General features: G+C 54.8%; 1 protein-coding gene across 2 annotated transcripts in view; it reads right to left on the bottom strand.

Annotated features, from left to right (window-relative positions):
• Positions 1 to 24,724, bottom strand: part of Celsr3 (cadherin EGF LAG seven-pass G-type receptor 3) — a 27,125-nt gene extending 2,401 nt beyond the window's left edge. The window contains exons 1-35 of one of the 2 annotated variants that reach the window (XM_021171694.2): positions 20,729 to 24,724; positions 18,266 to 18,916; positions 17,682 to 17,907; positions 17,315 to 17,430; positions 16,854 to 16,942; positions 16,584 to 16,741; positions 15,879 to 16,042; positions 15,465 to 15,590; positions 15,201 to 15,370; positions 14,614 to 14,799; positions 13,915 to 14,031; positions 13,397 to 13,568; positions 13,102 to 13,243; positions 12,882 to 13,002; positions 12,407 to 12,590; positions 11,986 to 12,087; positions 11,775 to 11,789; positions 10,571 to 10,665; positions 10,164 to 10,373; positions 9,610 to 9,805; positions 9,213 to 9,368; positions 8,707 to 8,878; positions 7,901 to 8,068; positions 7,561 to 7,687; positions 7,262 to 7,468; positions 6,843 to 7,017; positions 6,538 to 6,650; positions 6,020 to 6,099; positions 5,386 to 5,512; positions 4,776 to 4,892; positions 4,532 to 4,680; positions 4,180 to 4,289; positions 3,670 to 3,828; positions 2,781 to 2,981; positions 1,035 to 1,914 (exon numbers count right to left, since the gene is read on the bottom strand). In XM_021171694.2, coding sequence (XP_021027353.1) covers positions 1,035 to 1,914; positions 2,781 to 2,981; positions 3,670 to 3,828; positions 4,180 to 4,289; positions 4,532 to 4,680; positions 4,776 to 4,892; positions 5,386 to 5,512; positions 6,020 to 6,099; positions 6,538 to 6,650; positions 6,843 to 7,017; positions 7,262 to 7,468; positions 7,561 to 7,687; positions 7,901 to 8,068; positions 8,707 to 8,878; positions 9,213 to 9,368; positions 9,610 to 9,805; positions 10,164 to 10,373; positions 10,571 to 10,665; positions 11,775 to 11,789; positions 11,986 to 12,087; positions 12,407 to 12,590; positions 12,882 to 13,002; positions 13,102 to 13,243; positions 13,397 to 13,568; positions 13,915 to 14,031; positions 14,614 to 14,799; positions 15,201 to 15,370; positions 15,465 to 15,590; positions 15,879 to 16,042; positions 16,584 to 16,741; positions 16,854 to 16,942; positions 17,315 to 17,430; positions 17,682 to 17,907; positions 18,266 to 18,916; positions 20,729 to 24,449 — 9,902 coding nt within the window. In that variant the 5' untranslated portion in view covers positions 24,450 to 24,724. The remainder of the gene's footprint in view (positions 1 to 1,034; positions 1,915 to 2,780; positions 2,982 to 3,669; positions 3,829 to 4,179; positions 4,290 to 4,531; positions 4,681 to 4,775; positions 4,893 to 5,385; positions 5,513 to 6,019; positions 6,100 to 6,537; positions 6,651 to 6,842; positions 7,018 to 7,261; positions 7,469 to 7,560; positions 7,688 to 7,900; positions 8,069 to 8,706; positions 8,879 to 9,212; positions 9,369 to 9,609; positions 9,806 to 10,163; positions 10,374 to 10,570; positions 10,666 to 11,774; positions 11,790 to 11,985; positions 12,088 to 12,406; positions 12,591 to 12,881; positions 13,003 to 13,101; positions 13,244 to 13,396; positions 13,569 to 13,914; positions 14,032 to 14,613; positions 14,800 to 15,200; positions 15,371 to 15,464; positions 15,591 to 15,878; positions 16,043 to 16,583; positions 16,742 to 16,853; positions 16,943 to 17,314; positions 17,431 to 17,681; positions 17,908 to 18,265; positions 18,917 to 20,728) is intronic. The other variant, XM_029481928.1, reaches the window with a different exon arrangement.

Below are 24,724 nucleotides of genomic sequence, written 5' to 3'. Positions count from 1 at the left end.
GAGGAGGAGGAGGAGGAGGAGGAGGAGGACAGAGCTCCTATTGGCTAATAAGACCTGGTAACTCCCTAGCTGGGTCCTGCTTACTGAGAGTCCCACAACTCTTCCCTCCCCTCCCCTGCTTTCTTTCTCAGATTCCTGAGTCTCCAGCTGGGTATCACTGATATCTCCAATCCCACAGATGTCCTAACACACCCTGAGATGTACTGTGTGCTTAACCCCACCGCGCTCACAGGTGGGCGCAGTCTCATGCTGATGGAACGCAGCAATGAGTAAAGGATTCACTCTTTGATATGGCACAATGCGCTGCTATTCCATATGACCTCTCAGGCAGGGCCTTCTGAACAGAGATGCTCACATTGCCCCATGCAAATGCCAGGTTATTCTGTACTTTGATGCCTTGACTCCTGCCTTCAAAGGTACTTTTCTGGGATGTGTAGCACTGAGAGGCTGGCTCTAACCATACAGCCAGAAAGTTCCAGCTACTCCCATTTGCATTTTCTAATGCCGTTGTCCCTGTCAGAGTTCAGGCTTGCTGCGATGGTTTGCATGGCCCAGGGAAAGGCACTATTAAGGAGGTGTAGCCCTGTTGGAGTAGGTGTGTACCACTACACCTGGATCTGGAACTTGCTTTGTTCCAGGCTGACCTTGAATTCAGTGATCTGCTTGCCTCAGTCTTCTGGGATTAAAGGCATGCACACACCTTGCCTGGGTCTAAGCTTTTCAAGGCCACTATGCCTCAAGATCTCCATGCCAAGCTCCAGGTCAGAAACTTGTGTCTCCCAGCCTCAAGATCTGGATCACAGGTGAGTCCTCCAATTCTAGATTTGGTCACTCCAGATATAATCAAGTTGAAACCAGGAGTAGCCATTACACTTGCTCAGCCCGGGGTGGCCCTAATCTATGGGCCAACTCTCGCTGCTGAGCCTGGGGTAGCCCCAGTCTACAGGCCAACTCTCGCTGCACTCAGGGCTGGGTACATGAAGGAACTACCCTAAATTGACCAGCATGTGAACAGGGGGCTGGGCCCTGCTTACTCTGAATCAGGTGACAACTCCGAGATGCTGTGAGAAGTGGCTGAACGAGGTGTGGAAGGCCCAAGTGCAGAGGCTGTGGCGGTGGTGTGAGGGCCTGAGGGCGTGCTTGAGGACTGCACAGAGGAGAGGGCTGAGGAGTTGAAAGAGGCAAGGATAGAAGAGAGAATGTCCAGTTGCTCTGTGGAGGGACCATGGTTAGGGCCGCTGACTGGGTCCTCCCTGGCTCTGAGAAGCTGTGGGGCTGGTCCAAGGGCCTCCCGTGAAGGGTGCCGACTAGGCACCTGGTCCAGCCGCTCCCGAGAGTTCGAGATCCTAGATAAAGAGTCCAGGGGCCGAGATGGCAAGAGGGGGTCCCTTGAGAGTTGCCGCTGTGGAGACAGGGGCAGAGGTGGGTGCTGTGGGTCAAGGTCCTGGTTGCGGCGGGGTGGGGGCAGTGTGCTCAACCATTCTCGGGGTGCCCCTAAGTCCAGTGCATCTCGTGACCCAAAGCGGCCAGCCATGGTGCCAGGGTAATCCCGAGGTGGCTGCCTTCTTGGTAATGTGCTGCCCCTATCTCTGGCTTCCAGGCGGGCTGGTGCAGTATCCAGGCGTTCCTGGGAGCCTGGTCGGCTCAGGGGATGCAGAACAGGTGCAGGAACTGGGACCTCTTCTAGTCTCTCCTTGCTCAGCTGTCGCCTTAAGAGCAAGTCCAGCTGTTCTCGCGAAGAGTAGCGGCTGGCAGGCTGCGAAAGACTACCTGTACCCCCACCTGCATAGATGCGACCATAGGAGGCAGCCGGCACAGCACGGTGGCCCAAGGTAGCTGCACGGCACCACGACAGCTCAGGAGTGCCTCGACTCTGAGGCACCAGTGGGTACTGCAACCTGTTCTTCAGGATGCCTGTGGAAGGAGCAGAATTGGGAACCGGGTGTGTATCAAAGAGCAGGTGGGAATCTAGCTAAGGAAGTGGCGGCCCCTGGGATCCTGTAACAGAGCTGAGGTCAGAGGCAGAGCCAGAGGTCCCAGACAGGCAGCGGAACCAGAGTGGGAAACGATGATTCTATGGGTCAAGCTAGGGCAGTTGCTATGATGCAGGGTCAGGGCAGACTCCTAAGTCAGGAGAGGAATGACCCCAACTCCTGGAAATACAGACCTGGGTCAAAGGGGTAGGAATTCCCTGGGTTGGGGCAGGAGCAGCCAGTCTCCAGGGTTCCCATGATGCAAGACCAAGGGAGGAAATCTTTTGTGCTGATATAAAGCCAACCTCTGCGGTTCCCTCAGATAGCGTAAGAGACAGAAACCTTGTAGATCATTGCAGGAGCCCAAAGGCTCAACAGCTTCTGTGGCTTTGCAAAATGAATGGGAACAGAAGAGAGGAAGGAGATTTCTTCTTGTTTTTTTTGTTTTTGTTTGTTTTTTTTTTTTTTTTTTGAGACAGGGTTTCTCTGTGTAGCCCTGGCTGTCCTGGAACTCACTCTGTAGATCAGTCTGGCCTCGAACTCAAAAATCTGCCTGCCTCTGCCTCCCGAGTGCTGGGATTAAAGGCGTGCGCCACCACCGCCTGGCTGGAAGGCGACTGCTAAGGACCTAAGGGTACAAGCCAGGATATGAGCAGGCAGGAGCTGCACAGACCAGGCTGGGGACCATGAAGCAGGGTTGAGCAAGATGATCTCCCCGTTTGGGATCAGGAAGCTAAACTCCCGTAGGTCTGGACCTAAGCAGGTTTCAGGGCTCCTACAGTGAGGCCAAAGGGTCAGGACTCATACCTTTCCTCTGCCGCTGGGCCCTGCCCAGGGAGGTTTCATCTCCACTGGTCAAGGCCAGTTCAGGCTGGTTGTTGTTGGCTGCATCTTTGTTGCTGTCTAGTCCAAGGCGCCTTTCAGAGCCCCATGCCTGCAGAGCACACGGCGCTGCCTCACACTCTCCCAGGGCTGGCCAGTAGGACAGGAGGTCATTGCCGTCCACATCTGTGAAGCCAGAGCAGGTTACCGAGGCCCCTGGCTTGACTCCAGAGTTTCCTGACACTTGTGATTCTGACTCTTTCTCCCCTGAGCCTAAGGACCCTTCAAGCCCTGGCTATCTCCAGGAGAGACTGGAGGGGGAGAGCTTGGGAGATGGCTTAGCAAGTAAGAGCACCAGGTCTGTCAACATACACCTGAGTCCCAGGACCACATGGTAGGAAGAGAACCAACTCCCACAGGTAGTGGGAGTGCTATAGCACATAGACATCTACACGCACACACACACATACATGCGCACACACGCACACGAACGCACAGAAGAAAAAAAATTTTCAAAAGAAATAGGAACAGGAAGATGTCCCTTCTCAGATGTATGGAGCCATTGCAGGAAGGCTTACTGAGAGCGGCTTTTCTTCGCTAGAGGGGTTTAGATGAGATGAGAGTTCTATGACTGAGCTAAGGGAGACCAATATCACCCGGACTCACAGAGAAACTGAAGGGACAAGTTACTCTGTAACGTCTCTGACTTCATTACCATTGCCCAGGTTGCTCCTGGGTTCCCAAGCTCTCCTAGAAATCTGGATAGGAACGGGGCTCAGGAACCCTAGTCCTGAGATGGTACGGTCCCCACATCACATCTAAGTGAGACGTGGAAGTCCTTCAATCACCCATGGAATCAGCCAACTCCTATCACCTTTGGGGTGGGCAAGGAGCCTCTCACTCTGGGCTGCCCTGCGGAGTGGACGTTGGAAACGCCCTCGAGTCCGGCCATTGTCCTCGCTCTCTGAAGATGGGATGGATAAACTTCTCTCCTCCTCCAACGACAGGTCGCTGTCGGAGTCAGAGTCTGCACCTGGTGTGGGAAGGTCAGGAGAAAGGTGAAATGGCAGGGGACTCAAGGGATAAGAAAAGGTCCTGAGCTGAGGGTCTGGAGGTGGGTGAGCAAGACAGCAAGGGGGTTAAGGTGGGGACCTGGATGGAGCTTGGGGTTGGGGTTAGGATCAGAAGGGCTTGCATCAATCATGGACGGACTAGGTCAGGTGTGAGTTTGGACCACCAGGGATGGGTAGGTGCTTTCTGAGGCAGCAACCTGACAGGAGCTTGTCCCACTCAGTTAGCCACTGCCCGCATTGTGGGGCAGAAGAAAACAGATCATGAAGACCCCCTCTAGCCCCTCCTCCCCGGCCCAGGGCTCCAACTCCACCAGCATCTCGATGGAACATAGCCACATCCAGGTCAGTGGGGCCGGCGTGAGCCTGGAGGCTTCGCTCAGTGTGCTCAGCAGTTGAGCCGTGTCGAACCAGAACATTGTCCCTGGGGATGAAGAATCTCCCATCAGAGAAGCGTGTGACAATGCATGTGACAATGTGCTTCTGAAGCTTGGGAATGTGGAAGAGCCTTTGAGTGCATGGCCTGCTGAGGGAGCCGCTGAGTATTTCACAGAAGGCATCAGGGCAAAGCAGCAGTCGGGGATCCAGGTTACTCTCCTCCCTCAGACCTGCTAAGGTCAGCTCCAGGTGAAGTAGTACCGGACTAAGCCATATATGACTGCTTACCTGAGGTAGCTGCGGCCCCGCTGGCTGTCCTGGTCCTGGGCCCTGCCAGAGCGGGCACTGCTCACTGAAGAGACGGTAGAGGCACCGAGAGTGATGCGGATAAGGCCACTCTCCTCAAAGAGAGCTGTGTTGTTGTAGGCCCCGGACACCTGGGAGAGGTGGGTGGGACAAGGGTGTGAGCTAGTACTGGAGAGCCTCAGATCCAGGCTCCCAATCCCAGCCTTCAGCCCTAGCAGTCTCTCACCGGCCCGGGGGCTGGCCTTGTTTCCTCAGGAGCTGCCTTCTTGCCTAGACAGGCTGGTGTCCAAGCAGCTCGAGCGTCTGCATTCAGGACACAGAAGAGCAACAGTACAGCCAGGCCCTGTGGGTCAGTAAGGGTCAGTGAAGGTCACCGGGAGATCAGAAAAGACAGAAGCTCAGAATATAGTCAACAGGGCACCAATCGGGGGGCCAATAAGAGGCTCTATGGGCCAGCACAGAGGGGAGTATCAGCTGTCACAAGGTAGTGTGGGTCACTGAGGAATCCAAGGGAGTAGGGGTCAGAAAGAAAGTCAAGGAAAGTCTCAGGACTAATAATGAGAAGGGCATATGGTGGGAGGGGCTGGAGTCAATGATAGTGTGGTCAGCAAGGGGTCACAAGTCACAGTGGTGGCGAAGGTCAACCCAGGGTCAGTACCCAGCCTGATGTCAGTGACTAGGGTCAGTCTTGACAGATAGGTCTGGGGTTCACACATCATAATCATTCAAGCAAAGTGAGCTCCAGGCCTGGTGGCAATGCCATGCCTAGGGCTAGAGGCCAGGATGCTGAAGCCCCATCATCAGGGTCTGGGATGGGAGAAGGGCACCAGAGGTACCTGGAGGCCACAGAGTCCAGCATGGAGGTAGTGGAAGGCCAGTATGCTGTGGTTGACTGCCAGAAGGCCAAAGAGCCAGGAGGCACTGACCAGCAGAAGGAGCAGAAAGGAGCTGCGAAGGGTCCTGCTGTAAGGACACGGGGGGGGACACAGGAGGTACACCAGGGTCAAGCAGGGCTTATGTAGGGGACACAGGAGGACACACAGGGATGGAGGAAACACACCTCACACAGGAACACAGAAGTCTAGGAGGGACACTAAGGAAGATGGGCAGTCATACAAAGACCCAGGAGTGTGTTCAGGAAGCCATGAGAAACCATGGGAAAGCCAGTGTGGAGTACGGCAGCCGTGAGAGAAACAAGATAGGCAGACACATACATGGTGGGGTGACATGAGTCATTCAGGCCACGGGTGATTCCAGGAGACCCAGGGGACTGAGGGCAAGAGTGAAGGCACATGGGGCTAGAAGATGGCAAAAGTACCAGAGAGGAACCATAGGCCACGGCAGGCGTGACTTCCCTCTGTGCAGAATTTGGAGTCCAACCTGCACCAGGTATGCTTGGGGCCCAGACCCCCCACCCAGGAGGAGTCTGCCATCCTGAGGACCCCTGCTTCCCTCCACTGGGCAACTCACAGCACAGAGGTCTTCTTGGCCTCTCTCTGTCCTGTGGAGCAGGATGTGCGGGCAGCGAGGAGAAACATGGTCCCGTTCATCTACCCCCACGGTCGAGTGGAGAGAGAGAGACACAGAGAGAGAGACAGAGACCGTAAGAAGCAGAAAGATACCAAGATTACACGCCCAACCATAAAGAGAAACGAGAGGGGAGAGAGTGAATCAGAAGCAAAAAGAGACAGAACAGCTGGGGGGGGGGGGAATCACACAGAAGAGTCAGAGATGGAAAAGAAGAAAGTTGGGCAGGATTGCGAGAGACTCAGAAAGAAATGGGGGTAGAACAGGAAGAGCAGACAAGGCTTGGGGCCGGTTCACCTCCCACCTCCATGCCCGCTGAGTGGGAGCTCATCCTGTGACATGATGTGGCATCACCTGGATGCCTGTGCACTACCACCTGGCCTCCCTCACACTTGCTCCAAGCCTCCTCCCTCCCTCTTGAGACTAAAGCACACAGGTAGCATCAATAGCCAGACACTTACCACAATAACAAGGACGATAGGGCCAGCAAAACTCCAGATAAGAGGTTCATGGATGGAGATCCAGCAGAAGTCAGGGTTCCCATAGCCCTCCGGGTCCAGCCCAACAGCAAGACCTTTGAAAAGAGAAGAAGTAAGACCAAAATGGTATATTCTGATCCTCTAGAATGGGAAGGAAATGGGGTAAGGGCAAACAGGATCCTCCCTGAGTAGGAAGCACAGGAGGGCGGGGGCTGGGGGATCATGACAGGGTTTGGAGATAAACTGGGGTCAGAGCAGATGACAGGCCTGAGCGGGTAAGACCTTACCCAACAACACAGCAGGGACGCCCCAGCCCAGGGCATGATAGAAGCGCATAGCACCACGATCCACATTTCGAGGCTCAACCTGCATTCGGTAGAGGTGCAGGCCCTGCACCAGGAGCCATGCAAAGGTGCTGAGGAAGAAGTAGTGCAGGAGGATGGCGACTGCGGTGCACAGCAGCTGAAGGCAGGGCCAGGAGACCTGTGTCAGAATCCCTCCTACCCAGCACATCCTTGACACCACCCCAGACCGCTTCTTCCCACTTAATTCCCTAACAACAGCATCCAATCCCAGCCAGCATCCTGCCCCAAACTGGGACCTGGACTTAAAGTATCCCTGATCTTCGATCAGGAACTTGGGCCCCTGGCTTTCCAGAAAAAGGCGGAGTCACCGAGACAGGGTTCCCCTGGCCCCGCCCCTGTACCTGGTTGTGGGTCCTGTGGATTCCCAGCAGGAAGAGGAGCTCTGCCACTCCCAGGGCAGCTGCCACATTGGCATGGATCCCACGCACATTGGACTTGAGGCTGCGCAGGCTCAGCAGGACAGCGGCAGTCAGTACTAGCGCCGTCACAGATACTGCCACGACCACGTGAGTGAACACTGCCAGCAGCTCTAGGTCTCCCTCTAGCCGCTGTGGAGTTAAGGATGGTTACTGGGATGCTGAGTAGAGCTACCCTGCCCCGCTGAATTCCCGCTTCTTTGGGTCACCGACTACAACTCTACCTCTCGGGGAGAGGCATCCATAAGGACTCCAAAAGTGCCCGTGCGGCTACAGCGACACCGTGCATGGGATCCGTTCCTGTGCACCAGCTCACAGTCCCTAGCAGTCCACATACCATGCTGGTCTGTCCTGTATCCAGAGGAGAGGTGGGTCCACCTTTCTGCCCAGGACGTGTCCCATTGCAAGCAGGGATTTGTGAGATGGTGGGGGAGGGAGAGGCTGTCTGGAGTTGGGGAACAGCATCCCACATGGGCCTAATTGCACAGTGGCATAGATAGGGACAGGCTGGGACACATGCAAGAGGTTAACAGGGACAAAAGGTTTCCAGAGTGGGGTTCTCACGGGCCAGGTGGGTCCCACTGCACACAGATTGCCTTGCTCCGATTCGCTGTCTGTAGTAGGCGGAACTCAAGGTTGATTGGGGACACCAGGACACCCCTGAGGAAGTTGCGACCATGGAAAACAGCCACGCTGACCACCGGAGAGTTCATGACAGGGTTCTGGGGGAGCCTGAGAAGACACCCATCTGGTCTTGGATCCTGCAGTCCAAAGACCAACTGCCCACTCTCCCTGCCTTCACCACGTGCCATGGCTGACCAGGGTCTGGGATACCCGCACAGTACAGGTTGTTTCTAAGAACACCAACCAGCGTTTTCTGGGCTCCCAGGGGCTTCAGACTCATTGCCTAGACTGAACTCTGAGGACTGAAGACTGAATAGCTCCAGACTGGTCTGTACCTATCAAACTTTCCCTTCTCCCATCTCCTTCTGGACTCCCCCCATCCCCACCCCCACCCCCACCCCGCCCTTCTCCCAACCAACCTGCCTTTGCCTCTCTCTATCAGTCAGTTGGCCTATCTATACCTGGATCATGTACCCTTCCTCGTGTGTGTGTGTGTGTGTGTGTGTGTGTGTGTGTGTGTGTGTGTGTGACGGTCCCCATGTTTGTCACCCTGGACTGCCTCTACTCTTTATAACCAAAGAAAATTCACATGGAACCTAGGTTGGATAAGCTCCTGGAGGTGTGCAGAGGATTGTCTCTGTTTACCTGTGGACCCGCTCATCTGTCCACTGAAGAAAGGAATACTGGGTAGGGTAGAAGCTCACAAAAGAGTTGAGGGGACTAGGAGCTGCTTCTATGCCTGGTACCTGGCACCCCGGCGCTCAGCTTGGAACTGGGCGGGGAGAAGCCCTCCCAAGGCTCGGTACACCAGTAGAATGACTATGGAAATCCCAGGCTCAGACTCAGGCTCCAGAGGTGCAGGTGGGGAGACAACACTTGAGGCTGTGGCGTTTTCTGCGTTGCTGCTGGTGGGCAGAACTGCCAAAGGAAAGGGAGGAACTATAGTGACTTCTTAACAAGTACCCAAAGACCTACTGCTGAACTCAACCCAGCATCAAGCACAGAGATCTCTTCCACATAAACCCAACAACTGGGGAGTGGAGGATACAGGAGCCATGAAAGGAACACAGGAAAGGGATTGAAGCTTGTAAGGCAAAGTATATGGAGGTGGCCTGGGGAAGGTCTCACACAGGAACCATGCGGTGGAGGGAGTCTAGCAAGGAAAGAATTGGTAAGAGGGTGACATGGTATCAGGCTCCTTAGGAGATAAGGAGACAGGCCCTGACCCAGCACTCACCAAAGGTGCTCCTACCTTCAGATGGCGATGGCTGTGGGGACTGAGAAGGCAACAGCACATGTGTATGTGGATCCCAGGCATCCTGGCCCCGGAAAAGGTTGCTGTGGTAACGGGGGTAACGCCGGGCTCCCTGAGTTGAACTAGGATGCTCCATACGGTCAATGCTGAGCACTGCCCAAGAAAAAGAGGGGCGAGCCCTGTCAAGGGCCTCCTTCCTATGCCAAGAGTTACATTCCTGCCTACTCCCATGCTAACACCCGGGCTTCACAAGCCATATTTTCTTTGGTATGAGTTCAAGGCCCTGCAAAGCACCTGGGATTGGAGTAGGTGTGGCACGGCAGTAGTGTTAGCTCCGGAGCTCCTCCTGCCCTTTTACAGCCCCTACCCTTCTCCTGTCCCATCTACCACTCACTGATGTTGGGTGTGACTAGTCCAACAGGATTCAGATATGTCAGTTCCATATTCCTTGCAAGAGTGGCTGCATATTCCTCCAGATGCTGCACCAGCCCTGCACTCCCCGGGGAGCCCCCAGGGGCCCGCTGCCCCAGGGCTGCCCACAGGTCTCCTGTCTCTGGAGCCAGCAGTGCAGAACCAGCCCATAGAAGATTCTGGAAGGATGGAGAAAGAGTGGGGTTCTTCAGGTGGTAAAGGATGTGCAAGGGGTTAGGGCAGGTCTGAGGGAGCTTAGCTAGGATGTGCAAGGGGTTAGGGCAGGTCTGAGGGAGCTTAGCTAGGATGTGCAAGGGGTTAGGGCAGGTCTGAGGGAGCTTAGCTAGGATGTGCAAAGGGTTAGGGCAGGTCTGAGGGAGCTTAGCTAGGCATGGGGGGGGGTCCCACGAGGCAAGGGGCAGGACTGGACTCTTTCTTCCCCTTTCCAGAGGTGGGGATGGGTAATAAGATGGGAGCCCAGAACTAGGAGGCTAGGGAAAAGGAGCCGTGGAGCAGGGGACACAGAGCACAGCCCACCTCATTGAAGTGGGCATCTTGTGTGGCTGTCAGCCCGAAGCCCTGCTGATGGCTCTCAAAAGCTAGCAAGTAGGCCAGCAAGCGGGCAGTGACTCGGACATCTTGGCTAAAGTAGTGGTCAGTCTGGCCAGTCACCTCCCGCAGCCTCTGAGCCAGCTTCTTGGCCTCCACAGTATCCAGTGCTGTCTTGTTCAGTTCTAGGCCATCCAACTGCCAGGACAAGGATGGCAGTGGTTGCTCTGTGATCCTGTAGGCCTTTCTCAAAAGCCTTACAGGGAGAAAGGCTTGGACAGATGAAAGGGCAACTAGGAAATTATTGCCCAAGAGGTCAAGGGCTGGGGTATGTATTAGGCCCATCACAGGCCTGAAGGTCTTGGGTGTAGGGCACTATCTGGGCAGGGTCTCACCAGCAGACTAAGCTCTCGGAAGGCAGGGGAGGTACAGTTGAAGAGATCAGGCTCCAACCAACCCTGGTCCTCATCGCACAGCCGCACCGCAGCACCTAGGGGCAGGCAATCCCTGATCAGGCCTGGAGCCTGAATACTTTTGCTGATAGGTGGCCACAGTACCCTCTTCTATCCCATAGGGAGTCTTGAAGTAGGGGACAGAGTGATAAGCATCTATGGCTAGGTGCTTAGATGCTGCAACCTGAGTCAGGTGGGTCCCAATAGCTTGTTGGTCAATTCTCCGGAGAAATCTGTGAGCCATTCTCACTACTAACCACGTAAAGAAAAGTATGAGGATGTATGAGCGGTAGACACACACATGCACACGCACACACACACACACACACACACACCACCCAGTATCATATATTCACTCACTCTTTCAAACATAAGGGCTTGGATAACCTTACATGTCAACAATACTCATCACCTACACACACACACAGACAGACACACACACACACACACACACACTGCTCTCTTGCATACTTCCAAGAACACTGACATAGACAAGATCTTCCAGGAGTACCATCTGACCCAAGTGAGGTGGAGGTAGGGTTCTCGTTCAAGTTTTAATTTACAAATTGGGGTCAATGAAGACTTTACTGTCATTGCCTTTCCTTGTCTATGGGGCTGGGATAGAAGTTGAATAAGTTGTGTCCACCAGCAAAATAGAACCTAACTTAAATTCAGGTCCCCAGCCCCTCAAGACAGACTCACAGACACATGCACAGGCACAGGACACATATGTGAGCATGCACACACAGAGATTCTCTGTCCAGCCACTGCAGAGATCTCAAGCAGCAGGGAAGATTGTGGGAGGCCCTCAGGCAGCAAGGAGAAGCTGGCGGGTGACTCTGACCAATAGGGAGAGCCCTACAAGGACCCCAGGAAGTAGGGAAAAGTTTGCAAGGGTGTAGGAAGCGAAAAGAAGATCTGAAGGGTCCTAGATGATGGGGAGGGATCCTTTAGGACCTCGGACTTCAGAGAAATTCTCTAGGGTCCTCAAGTCACAGGAAGGGGTCTCCAGGAGACTAGGAGTAGGTTTAGAAAGCTCAGGCAGCAGGGAGGGGTCTGCAAGGACCTTAAGCAGCAGGAGGGGGGGTCTGCAAAAGCTCTGGCAGTGGGAGGGGGCAGCGCACCTGAGCAAACACGTACCCCTTACCTGTACCCCGCAATCCTGCCCAGAAGCCAAGAGAAACAGATGGAGGCTTAATGACAGTGTAGGAAAGGAACCGGAGCCACTAAGAAGTATATGGGGCCCACGCAAATGTCCCCCCACTCCCAGCTCTTCACTTGGTGAAAGAGAAGACTGCAACAATCAGAAAAGAAACCTGCCCCACCCTCAGCAAGAATGCTGCACACCACATACTCACCCAAGGCCCCCCGGGGACAGGGTACCGTGGCCAAAACACCAAACTTAGTCTGGGGCCACCACACACCAGATCTCAGGGACTTGGGGCAGGCATCGTAGAGCACTAGGGAGAAAGGGAGTATTGAGTCTGGTGGCCAGGTGCTAAGGCAAGGAACACCACACCCATTGTTCCTCTGCCACTTCCATGCAGAGCCCTAGGGTCTACCACTCCCCTTCTGGCTTCTGAAGCAATGGTCCGTTAGAGTCTACAAGTCAGCCAAGTATGCCAGCTGACTGTAGGGCTCCCTGGGTATAACTGGTCTCCCTCAGGAAGAGCTTCCTGGAGCCTCCACCTCCAGGAGCCAAGAGCACCACAGACTCTTTCACAGACTCTTTCGATAGAACCAATCCTCTCCATGAGGAGGGGGATTGAACTCGCTTACCTCGGCAACCACTGGCTGTCACCTCCGCAAAGGGGCTGTCACAGCTGTTACACTGGCGGCCAAGGGCTCCTGGGCGGCAGGGGCACTGCCCGCTGTGGGGTGCACATGAGCGGGAGGTGGAGCCCACAGGGTAGCAGTCACATGGGAGGCATGAGTCACTGCCCCTCGGTCGATAGTGGAACTCCTGTTTAGGGATGGGTCAGGGGCCTGAGGTCAGAGGTCAGGCTTAAGGGAAGGGTCTTAGGTGAAAGCTTGGGGAATGAGTAGAAGAATCAAGGGCAAAAGTTTAAAAAAAGAAAATTAAAAAGAGCTCAAAGGCTAAAATGACTTGCCTCAGATGGGTTTAGAGGTGAAGGATGAGAAGTGGTAACTAGATTGTAGGAGACAGATTAAGAGGTTAGGGCCCAAGTCAGGTGGCAGAGATCATAGTGTCCAAAGGAAAGTTAAAAGGTCAAGGGTCAGAGTCTAGGCCAACCTTGCAGTGGCACTGGCCATTCGTCTTGTTGCAGTTGGGGTCAAAGCCCTTGTGAACATCACAGTTGCAGGGACCACAGGTCGGGCTTCCCCACCATCCCCGAGGGCACTGCTGGTCCACTCTGGGAATGAGATGAGGTAGAGTGCATCCATGAGACTTCCGTGGCCCCCCTGCTTGCTCCTGTAGGGCCTTTCCATCACCCAAGTCCTGAGCCTCTCACCTGTGCTCACAGTGCTGACCAAAATAGCCACTCGCACAGTCACAGGTATAGCCATGGGGGGCCCCTTGGAGGTGCCGGCATGATCCCTGGTTTTGACAAGGGTTCAGGAGGCAGGCATCCACACAGCCTGGGCCATAGTAACCTGCAGGTTGGGTCAGGAAGCTCAGAACACTGGTCAAGGACCATGGGAAGAGGTGGGGTCCTAACCCTCTCGTTTCTTACCTGCTCCAGGCCCCCTAGTTCCTGAGCCTTCTCCACGGCCCCTGGTTCCTTCCCCAACTCTCTCAACACCCACCTGGCCGACAGGTACAGGAAAAGGTCTGCCAGAGGTCTTTGCAATCAGCGTGGGGAGGACAGGGCCCAGATGCACAGGGGTTGGTCACAGTACAGCCAGGCTCCACATTCACTCTGTGGCTGGGAGGTAGCAGGGCTGAGGACCCAAAGGGTGTGAAGCCAATCCACACCCCCTATAGGAACAGACAGCAGAGGGTGAGATACACGTCAAGGCAGTCCTATGGAGCCAGACACCAAGTCGGATGATCCCTGACATGAAGTCTCTATTCCTTCTACAAGCCCACCCTCTAAATATCCCCCATTGATCCCACACAAGGGTCCTTACTGTGCTGTTTCTAACATAGATTCCAGATGACCCTTGATTTTTCTAAACTAGACTCTTGCTTCCACCAGAGGAAGGTGTGATTTGTCTCTGGTCTCTCTGGGTCACCTAGCCCCACTCCCATGCCAACATGTACTTGAATGCTATTTCTCAGGTCCCCAATGACCCCATAGGATTGTTCTCATGACAGTCCTCACCTGAATACAGCCAACCAGACCCTGATGCCCCTCCTCCTTACTGCTGGGGGGCAGGCCTCCCACGTGGAGCTGCTTTACTTTCAAGCCCTGCAGCTCACCCCCCATGGCCATGGTGTCCTAGAAGAAGGGGACAGTCAACACCGAAAGAGAAGCACGTGGTAAACCCCGGGCATAGCCCAGAGTCGGAACAGCTATCTTCTAGCCCTGTATGACCACACTTTGTCCCCTGGATCTGAAGAATGGTTTGGGAATGAGTTGCCCCTAGGTTTGGAGAACTTGCCGCAGCATGGGAGATATACACACACACACACACACACACACACACACATACACACACACACATGTGTATATATATATATGCTCAGACAGGCCCCTCCCTCCTGTACCCAGAGATTAGGGAAGATACTAGAAGGGGCTTTCAGGGGTCAGGCAAAGTCAAAGTCCTAGCTACTGAGGTACCCCAAGATCAAGCCAGAAATCTAGGTAGCCTACCCAACACAAGCAGGGATGCCTATCAGACCAATAGGGCTGGTGGGGTGGGATCAAAGCAAAGAGTAGGAGGGTATCAGATGTGGTACTTGGAGGGGTGGGAAGGAGCTGGATGAGGGGCGGGGTCAAATAAAGTAGAGGCGGGGTCAAATATAAAGTAGGTCTTGTTGGAAATCGAAGAACAGCCCACCCTGGGGTCAGAGGTCAGACCTGGAAGAGGGTGAAGTCCATTGAAACCATAAAGATATGGTGGCCCCTTCGGCCACCTGGCTCCTCCTGCAACTCCAGCCGAAGATCATGCCACCGGCCATCGCTGACAGTCATCTGGTCCAACAGGAGGTGGACAGTGTGGCCTGAGGCCCTATTTAGTGTCACAGACAGCAACCCTCGATCTAGCTGTGGGTAGAAATGCACAGCCCCAGGGTTAGATTGGGATGAGGTTGGTTGGTGAGATCAGAGGGTGTAGCAGTCAGGAATATGAGTTCAGAACAGTAGACACAAAGCTATACCTAATACATAGACAACTGGGAATATCATGTTGATATAGGTTAGGGCAAAGGACAGAGCCAGGGGTTGTGGGTTGGTATGGTTATAAGAAAGAACTATGTGCATGCCCTTGTATATGCAGAGAATGTTACAGTAGGGAGACAGTCAAGGTCCACAGTCCAGAGCATAGTCCAGTGTGTTAAGACATCTAACAAAGAACTGTGCTATATGACCAAGCCCAAACCTAATTGTTGGGGAGCATCAAAGATTAGCAGAAAGGGTGAAATGAAGGATGGGAAGAACAGACACACCTTGCAGAGAAGCACGCTGTGTGGCCCAAGCTGTACTTGCATCAGGATCCCTTTTGTTGCCCGTGTTCGAAATGATAGTCCCAGGTACCATGGCACAGACACAGCCATGTCATTTCCAAAGTCCCAACTCAGTGTTCCATTGCCTTGGAAATGGTAGGGATGGGCCATTGCTGAGGAGATAGGGAAGTAGGGTTATAGATTCTACCCCCAAGAACCTACCTCACTCACCCTGTACGGCCCTCCTGCCCCATGACGTCCACTCACTGAGTCGACAGTCTTTGCCACCAAAGCCCACAGGACAATCACAGCTGAAGCCACCCCAGCGCTCAGAGCAGAAGCCATTGTTCTTGCAGGGGCCTGAGGCACAAAAGTGTGACTTGGCCTGGCAGCCTGGAGAGAAAGAGACAAAGAAGAGAGGAGAACCCGGGGTGAGGGACCTGAGTGCTGGGCAGGATGTTTGCGTCCAGAGGAGCTGGAAGTGACCACGGCTTCATCCTCAGAGTTTCAGGAAGTAGACAGAAGGAGAGTAAGGCCCTACAGGCTGGACAACAGTATGGATTTTGCCATCTAATACCAGATTGGGGTCAGATGTAGAGGCATCCCATGCAACCCTCCACCTCCTCCTTATGACAGAGACAGGGACATGAATGGAGAAAGGCAGAAGCTTTGGAGGCCTACCTGCCATAGTGCCGTTGTTTGCAACAAAGGCTGCCATGTCCATTCGGCGGCCATCAATGTGCAAGTCTCGCATGCAGCCAATGAAGTCCTTGTGGGACACAGGGAAGTTCTCGGGAAGGTTGGGGACACCCCCCAAGAGCAGAGGGCCCGTCAGGTCCAGGGACCTGGGGGTCAGGAGCCTGGGTCATTGGTGGGTCTAGAGCCAGAGTAGGGGTTGCTCCTGGGGGGCCACAGGAAGTTGGGGACAGCACTAAAGGATGGATGATTAGGTAAGGGTAGCAAGGCCAGCCTAGGAAGAGTTCAGAGTGCAGTGGAGAAGATGATGGGAAGATGATCTGGGGAAGGGTGGGGTGCTTGAAGGCTATGATGAAGAGTAAGGCATTCAGGTGGCTGGGGTTGGGGTGGAGAAGAGGGATTGAAGGGGTGAGGTGAACTGATTCAATAGCCTTAGGGTCTGCTTATGAGATGTATGCACTAGAAGCAATGTGTGACATGACAGACTTCAGGAGTGTAGACATCTTAGAGGACGGAATGCCCAGGGACTTTTTCTGAGGACTCAGTGGAAGTCAGATGCCAGGGGTGGAATATAAGATTAGGAACTAGGCTGAATAGGCTTCCAGGGTCTTTGAGGCATTTGGTAGGCTATGTGAAGGGTTTGGGTGGACTCTGGTAGGCAGAGATGAGGATCGGGGGTGGGGGCCTCACTTCTTGGAGCTTGTTTGCACACCAGCAGCTGCACACGAGTAGTTGCCGATCTCAGCACCGAACTGCAGAGCCACAGCCACGTTGCAGTCATCCACGCTCAACACGGCCACCTTGTCCTTCGATGGGCCCTGAGCACCCCCTAGGGCATCTGTCCGGGGCTAAAGACCAAGCGCACTGATCAGCAATGCCCCTGTGGTGATTCCTAGGAAGAATTCAGCATCCCGGCTCCTCGCTACACCCTGCCCATATTATGCCAGGCGTGATGACCACCTTGTTGTAGTATCTCAGATGTACTGTATGCCATTGTCCATCACTCAGGCCTCCTGGAACTGTGGGGCTGACCACTGTGTTGGATTCACCTGTGGGGAGTATGCATGTGGGATGTTGTCTGGAGTTCCGCAGTGGCACCTTCCTACCTCATTTACATAGGTACAGATGCTTTTGGGATCATGCTGAATGAATAACTGGATCACCACATCCCCTGGTGGCCATACTGGTTGAACTACAGTGTCCTTGAACATAGGGCAAACTTAGGAGAGACAGGAGAAACACCAAGAGATGGACCTTCCCTGAGGAAGATGGCTGGTTCTCACTGCCATCTGTTTGGCACAGAAGAGTGTGTTCAGAAGCTCAGTGAGGGACACCTGAGAGGATTCATGCATTGACTTTGCCATCCATCCCAGGAACACATGCACCTACTCACTGTCACAAAAATCCAAGGGAGCACCCACCCGTGGAATATGTAAGCCGCACTTGGCCAGCCACAAGCTCTAGAGCCAAAAAGTCATGCTTCTCATTCAGGCGCCCGTTGTAGAAGAGTAGCCCGCTGGGTTGCACAGTTGCAAACCTGAGTGAAGTGGAGTGGGACCATTAGGAGCAGACATCTCACACCCTCCATTTGAGAATCCACTCAAGCTGAGACAAAAGAATAGTGTGGGAGATGCCAGTGCAATGACCCTAAGGTACCCCAGCAGGGGTCAGGAAAGAGGACGGTGTCCAGTGAGAACCTCAGGACCTGGTAGTCAGCAATCTGGGTCAGGGTCACGTAGGTAAGGACAGTGGAAAAACGTGCACTAACGACACGGGGCGGGCACCTACGAGAGGGACAGCGTGAGGTGGAAGCGCTGTCGCAGGCCGCGGAACATGACGAAGGAACTGGGAGGAAAGGAGCGTGCGGCCACCTCACAGCGCGGGCCCTCGAAAGCGCCGCCCGCGGGGCACTGGCAGCGAAAGCCGCCATTGGGTGCGTTGGTGCAGGTGCCCCCGTTGCGGCAGACACCCGGCACGCAGCGTCCAGCTTCAGTGTCCAGCTCGCAGTCTTCCCCTGCAGGGCGGGACCGTCAGAGGATGCCCCGCCCACACCCCTACCTCTCTAGAGGGCGGGGCTTCTAGGTCCATCCCACTCGGCCTCTGAATGGTTGAGCTGTCTGTAGGCACGCCCTCATATCGTCTTATCTCCGCCGTGGCCCGCCCACAGCCTCATCGCCCCGCCCCGCTCTGCTCCGCCCCGCCCCTAGCTCATCTGGCTAAGGGCTTCTATTACTCCGAACTTTTAGGCTTTCCTAGAGCAGTGTTCAGCCCCGCCTCCTGCCTGTCCCGGTAGCCTCAGAAAAGAAGCCGGCTGCTCACCCGCACTCCCTCCGCTAAGCTTCGCCAGGACTTCAGCACTGCACCCGACTTACCGGTGAAGCGCGGGCGGCACACACAGGTGTAGCCTCCCTCGCGCCGCGCGCACGCGCCGCCATTGCGACAAGGGTTCGAGTAACAGAGGTCGAGCTCTGTCTCACAGAAGTCTCCCGTGAAGCCAGGCGGGCAGCGGCAGCGCAGACCCGCGATGGGCTGGATGGGTCGGAAGAGCGTGGAGGCCGAGGCCAAAAAGGGCGCGGAGGAGTCAAAGCGGAGCACTGACACGCATTTCATGTAGTTCTCGCAGGGCTCGCGCAGGCACACGTTGTCGTCAAAGGGCAGCACGTCGAGCAGCGAGCGGGCCGCCAGGGCGGCACGGCGCACGTACAGTTGCTCCTGTAGCTCCTCCGAGCTGAACCAGGGCCCTGCAGCGCCTGCCCCAGCCCCGCGAGGTGCCAGCGCTGAGAAGCTCACGTTGAGCACGGTGCCCCCCACATCCGTGTCGTTCTGGATGTTGAAGATGAAAACGTCCTCGGTTGGTGTTGCAAGCACTGCAGCCACGCCTTCAAGAAAATGACCCAGCAGCGGTGACAGGAAGCGCTCTTGCCACATGTTCTCCAGGCGAACAGTCAAGCTATTGGCCAGCAACTCCTCCGTGATGATGACCACACGCAGAACACACTGGGCTGTAACACTATGCAGGCCATCTGCAGGCATGGGCAGGGACAGTGATCAGTTTCGGGTCAGTAGCTGCCTCTCCTTGGGACAAAAGGGATCTGGAGCTAGTAATTATCTAGACCTCTGAATCAACAAGGCACAAGTGAGCGTGGGACTTAGAAATCACCACTGTCCCAGCTTCAGGGTACCCACAAGCTGCTGCTGGCATCCCCAACATAGGGAGAGGCTGAAATCCGTAGTTGACCCAACTCAGGTCTGGCCTTTAGCACCAGCGAGCTCCACCAGCCCCGCCCCCACAATTACCCAATAGTAAGTCAGTCAAGGAATACACAAGAAGGTCCGTAATTGCTCAGTAATCCATACTCCTAGTCATTGTGATCAATAAGCTACCTTCACTCAGGATACAAGGAGAAGCCAGGACCACTAACCATCCATGCCTAGCTCCCCATCTTCCCTCAGTGTAGTAGAAACAGAAGGATGCCCATGACAAGAAACAATGGGGTTGGGGGAGGCCAGGCATGTGGTGATACACACCTTTAATCCCAGCATTTGGGAGACAGAGGGAGGCAGATCAGAGTTTGAGGCCGGCCTGTTCTATAGGGTGAGTTCAAGCCAGAGGTACATAGTGAGTGAGACCCATCTCAAAAAAAAACAAGAACAAACAAACAAAACAAAGGAGGAAGAGGAAAGAAAGAAAAAAGATAAAAGAAAGAAAGAGACAAGGATGTGTTTTTGGAGGTGTTACAGATCTATCTTTACCCAGAAAACTGCTCTCCCATGACACTGGATGAAATCCTGGACCAGTGAATGCTCAGTGGATCTCTCCAGAACTCTGGGCCAGCAAGCTCCAGGAATATCAGGGACCTTAATGTCTACCCACGCTGGATCCTCTTTAGCATGCTTTAGTTAACAAACTGCCTAACACTCCGGACTTGGGTTTGGTGACTTCAGAGTCCATTCTGAGATGAGAGTTTTGTTGACCTCAGATCTAGTGTGTGCTGGTTGGTCCAGAAAGGTTGGTTGTTGAGAGATCTCAGAATAAACCAAGAATGCGTCTTTGCTGCGGTGCCGGAAGTCCCCAGCTGGGACAGAAAAGGTTCTCCAAGCCTCTGGCACCTTTAGAAGGTGGGACTTCAAGAGCATTTTCCACCTTGTGAAAGCCCAGGGAAAGGAAGGCCATTGGATTTCTGGACATTTTCCCACAGGAAAGGACCTTGGACTGCTCTTGGGAAAGCAAGGTGGGCCGACTTCCTGCACAAGTTGCTTGAGGCTGCCAAAGTGAGCTGCTCTTCCTGGCCACTGAAGTAAGTGGCCAACTAGACCCAAAATAACCTTATCTAAAACATAGGCATGAAATAAACAACCTGAAATTCTGGCTTCTAGAAAGACATGAGCGGGCTGGAGAGATGGCTCAGTGGTTAAGAGCACCAACTGTTCTTCCGAAGGTCCTGAGTTCAAATTCCAGCAACCACATGGTGGCTCACAACCATCTGTAATGAGATCTGATGCCCTCTTCTGGTGCATCTGAAGACAGCTACAGTGTACTTAGATATACTAATAAATAAATCTTTAAAAAAAAAAAAAGAAAGACATGAGCATCAAAAATAAAAATAAAAATAAAAATCTGTTCCCTCCCCCTTTAAGGAAAGCAGAGCAATCCCTTTAGGAACTGTTACTTACTGTTCTTAGATGCCTCAGAACCTTTAGGGTTCTGTAAAGACTGTCCAAGAACCTAAAAAGAATCTCTGAGGTCTTACTGGGAGAACTCATCACTTTGGGATTCTGTTTGAACCCTGACAAGTTAAGATCATTAGGTTACTTGCCTACCCGGCACCCCTCACCTGTTACAGTTACCAGCATGGAGGCCACTAGTGGTCGGTTGTTGTCCAACTTCCTGCTGAGTCGAAGCTCCCCACTGGTCCTGTTGACCACCAGCAGCTGAAGTTCATTGCCCCTCTCAAAGGAGTAAAAGAGGTGGTCAGAGACATCCGGGTCATAAGCTGGGATTCGCCCAATGATGCCTGAGGGGAAAGTGTCGGAGCGGTTGGATACATAGTTGTTAAAGAGGATCTGGAAGTTGTTCAGCACAGGGCTGTTGTCATTCTGGTCAACTAGGCGCACATGTACAGTGGCCCGGCTGACCAGAGGAGCAGATGTGGCCTGCACCACAATCACATATTCCTGACGAGCCTCATAATCCAGGTCAATGAGTGCTGTGAGCTCTCCAGAGAAGATATCCATTTGGAACAGCTCCGGGATGTTCCCTTCCACAATCTGGTACATTATATGAGCGTTGGGGCCATCATCGGGGTCCACTGCGGTGATCTGAGCCACCACGGATCCTACGATGCTGTTCTCCTTCACCCTCACTTCAAACTCCTCAGCTGGGAAGACGGGCGCGTTGTCGTTTACGTCCTGTACAGTCACCTGGATGCTGACTGGAGTCCTCAGTGGGGGCACGCCACGGTCCACTGCGTAGGCAGTCAGCTCATACACTGGCACTGCTTCCCGGTCCAGTCGCCTCACAGTCCTGACAATGCCAGAGGTGGGCTCAATGGTAAAATCCCCGTCCCCGTCTTCCCCATTCTGGAAAGTGTACTGGACGCGGCCATTGGCATGGGCATCCCTGTCAGTGGCTGAGATCTGCAGGACACTAGTGAAAGGTGGCGCGTCCTCGGAGACCAGGCCTGTATAGTGAGAGGCCACAAACTGAGGAGCATTGTCGTTCACGTCATTTACCATTACCTCCACATAGGTGGTATCTGCTTTCTGTGGTATACCATTGTCCCGAGCGGTTATGGCCAGTGTATAGGTCACTTGGTCCTCATAGTCCAATGGAGCTTGCAGCGTAATGGCCCCAGAGTCAGCATCAATTCGGAACTGGGGCAGGTTGTCTTCCAGAAGGTAGGTGATGCGGGCATTTTCACCTACGTCATCATCAGAAGCACTGATGACCACCACAGTGCTACCCACTGGACGGTCTTCATTCATGCTCACCGAGTAGTGGGCACTTTGAAAGACAGGCCTGTGTGTGTTGGCATCTGTGATGTTGATATGCACATAGCAGTGGTCGTGAAGGGCACGGTCAGATGCAGTAAGCACCAGCTTGAAGTACCGTTCCTGCTTGTAATCCAGCGGCAGAGCCAGTGTCACCAGGCCCACACCACCCTGGGTGCTGATGGCAAATCGGTTCCGAGTGTTGCCACCCGTGATTTGGTAGCTGATGGCGCTGTTAGCATCTCGATCTACCGCAGTCACACTGACCACACTGGTGCCTACAGCTGCGTCCTCATTGAGCCGAAGGTGGTACTCTTTCATGGTGAACTCAGGCCGATTGTCATTGACATCCAACACAGTTACGGTGACACTGGCTGAAGCAGAGAGTGGGGGTGAACCATGGTCTCGAGCCTCCACACCAAAGAAGTAATGTTCCACAGATTCACGGTCCAGGGGACCGCTCACAGAGACCCAGCCAGTGGCACTGTTTATCACAAAGGGTGTGTCTGATCCCACACCAGTTAGAGAATACTCTAACCTGGAGTTCTCCCCATGATCTGCATCCACTGCCTGAATGTGAATTACTGAGTGACCCAGGGGTGCATTTTCCAAAACAGAGACCTGAAAGGGTGTGCTGACAAAGATAGGAGCATGGTCATTGATGTCTACCACCTGGATGCTCACCAGGCCGGTGTTGTTGGACAAAGGTGGCCGGCCTGCATCTTGTGCCCGGATACGCAAGGCGTACTCTCTCTCTGCCTCAAAGTCCAGAGGTGCCATTACCTGTATCTCACCCGTGAGACTGTCAATGGCAAAATGGCCCCGGCTGTTGCCGCTGATAATGTTATAATGCACCAAACCATTGGCATCCTTGTCCTTGTCTGTGGCCGTGACACGTAGCACCACCGTGTGAGGGCGCACATCCTCACGGACCTGTGCCACATAGCGCTTCTCGCTGAACTGGGGCGCGTTATCATTCTCATCCAGCACAGTTATGTGCACTCGCACGGTGGCTGAACGTGGCCCAGGCTCCTGGCCCTGGTCACTAGCCTCTACTACCAGCTCATAGCTTTCCATGTGTTCCCTGTCCACGCGACCACTGGTGCTGATAAGACCCGAACGTGGATCAATCTCGAAAGCAGCGGCGGCTGCGGTGCGCACAGCTGGCGATCCCACGAAGCGGTAGCGCAGGTTGGCGTTAGGTGGCGCGTCGCCGTCGGTGGCACGCAACTGCAGGATGGGGTAACCTTCTTCCACATTCTCACGAAGTGTTTCCCGATACTGGGCTTGCTCAAACACTGGCGCGTGATCGTTGCGGTCAGCTACTGTCACCGCCACCATGGTGGTAGCTGAGAGGCGCGGTGAGCCGTGGTCCTGTGCTGTTACTCGAAGGTAGTGGCGTTCCATACTCTCACGATCCAGAGCGGCAGCCGTGCGGATGAGGCCACTCTGAGGATCAATACTGAAAAGCTCCAGCGAGCGGCTGTTCATGAGCGCCGCCAGCGAGTAGACAAGACGCCCGGCCTCGCCTGGGTCCGGGTCTTGTGCCACCACGCGCAGTACTGATGTGCCCGCTGCCTCATTTTCAGGTACCAGTGTCTGGTAGTTGTATTGAGGAAACTGCGGGTGGCGGTTTGCAGCACGACGGGGACGACCCTGGTTAGTTGAGAGTATTCGCTTGGCTACAGGACCAGTCGGAAACCCGGGAGGGCGCGGCCCAGGGCGCTCAAAGAGGAAACGGCTGCGGAAGAGACCGCGGGAGCGCATGCGCCCGGGAGCTGTCCGAGACTCGCGAGGTGCTGAACCCGGCGTAGGAGCTGTCCTCACAGCACGTGGTGCTGAATCCTCCCCCAGGCCAGATCCTAAAGAGCCGGGAAGGCAGTCCCGCCGAAAGGGTCCCCTCTCCACTGTGGAAGTCGCGGATCTCTCACCCTGACCCTTGTGTCCTGGCTCCCACAGCTTCCCGCAGCAGCGAGAGGTTTCCACTCTTTTGCGGATGCTTCTCCTAGCATTACGCTGGAAGGCCACTGGCCTGGAGCCATCAGGCTGAGCCAGAAGTTCCGAAGGGTGAGGAGAGCTGTTCCTCAGATCAGAATCCCCTGGGGACAGAGCATCGAGTGGCAGGCTACCTCTTCGTAAAGGCCCTGTCCGCCCACAAGAGGAGATCTCTGGGTGCCAACATAACAGATACCCTGGACCCTGACCTGCCTCTTGCTCGCGACTACCCAATGCCTGGACCACCACCTCCGCATTTGGTTGCTCAGGGGCCCCTCGACCATTCCGGGCGTTTTGCCTACCTACTCGGAGCCTCATGAAGACAGGCTCCCTGACCCCCAGGCCAGGATCTCCATCTTCCCAGACGCCGGGAGACTCGGGACAAAGAGCTACGGCTCCACTGCCGATTTGCGCTCTTGGCCCAGTAGTAGTAGCTACCCCTGGGTCCCAGTCCTGGCCCCCACCGCCCCCCAGCTCCTCCCGGCTAAAAGGGAACAAAGAGAGGAGAAGGAGCAGTAGTACCGGGGTCGACGGTCCCGGGAGACCCCACCATAGAGGCCGCCTCGCCATCACCCCCGCCTCCCGTCACGGCCTCCGCCGCCCCCCGCCCGGGTCCGGGCCTTGGGCCCGCCCCGCTGCTCTGGCCCCCTCCTGGGCCCCTGCCGCCGCCCCGGCCCTCCGCCCCTCTGCCCGTCGCTCCGCGCCGCCACTGCTCTCTGGGCACCATCTACTCCGCGGCCAGAGCCCCTTTGGCATACGGCCCCGGCTTTTGCCGCCCCCACCACAGCATCCCCGACGCTGCTGCCGCCTCCCGACGCTCCAACATGGCTCCCGGCCGCTCCGAT

This window comes from Mus caroli, chromosome 9 (genome assembly GCF_900094665.2).
Source record: "Mus caroli chromosome 9, CAROLI_EIJ_v1.1, whole genome shotgun sequence".
NCBI lineage: Eukaryota > Metazoa > Chordata > Mammalia > Rodentia > Muridae > Mus > Mus caroli.
This window is presented reverse-complemented; position numbering and strand designations above follow the sequence as displayed.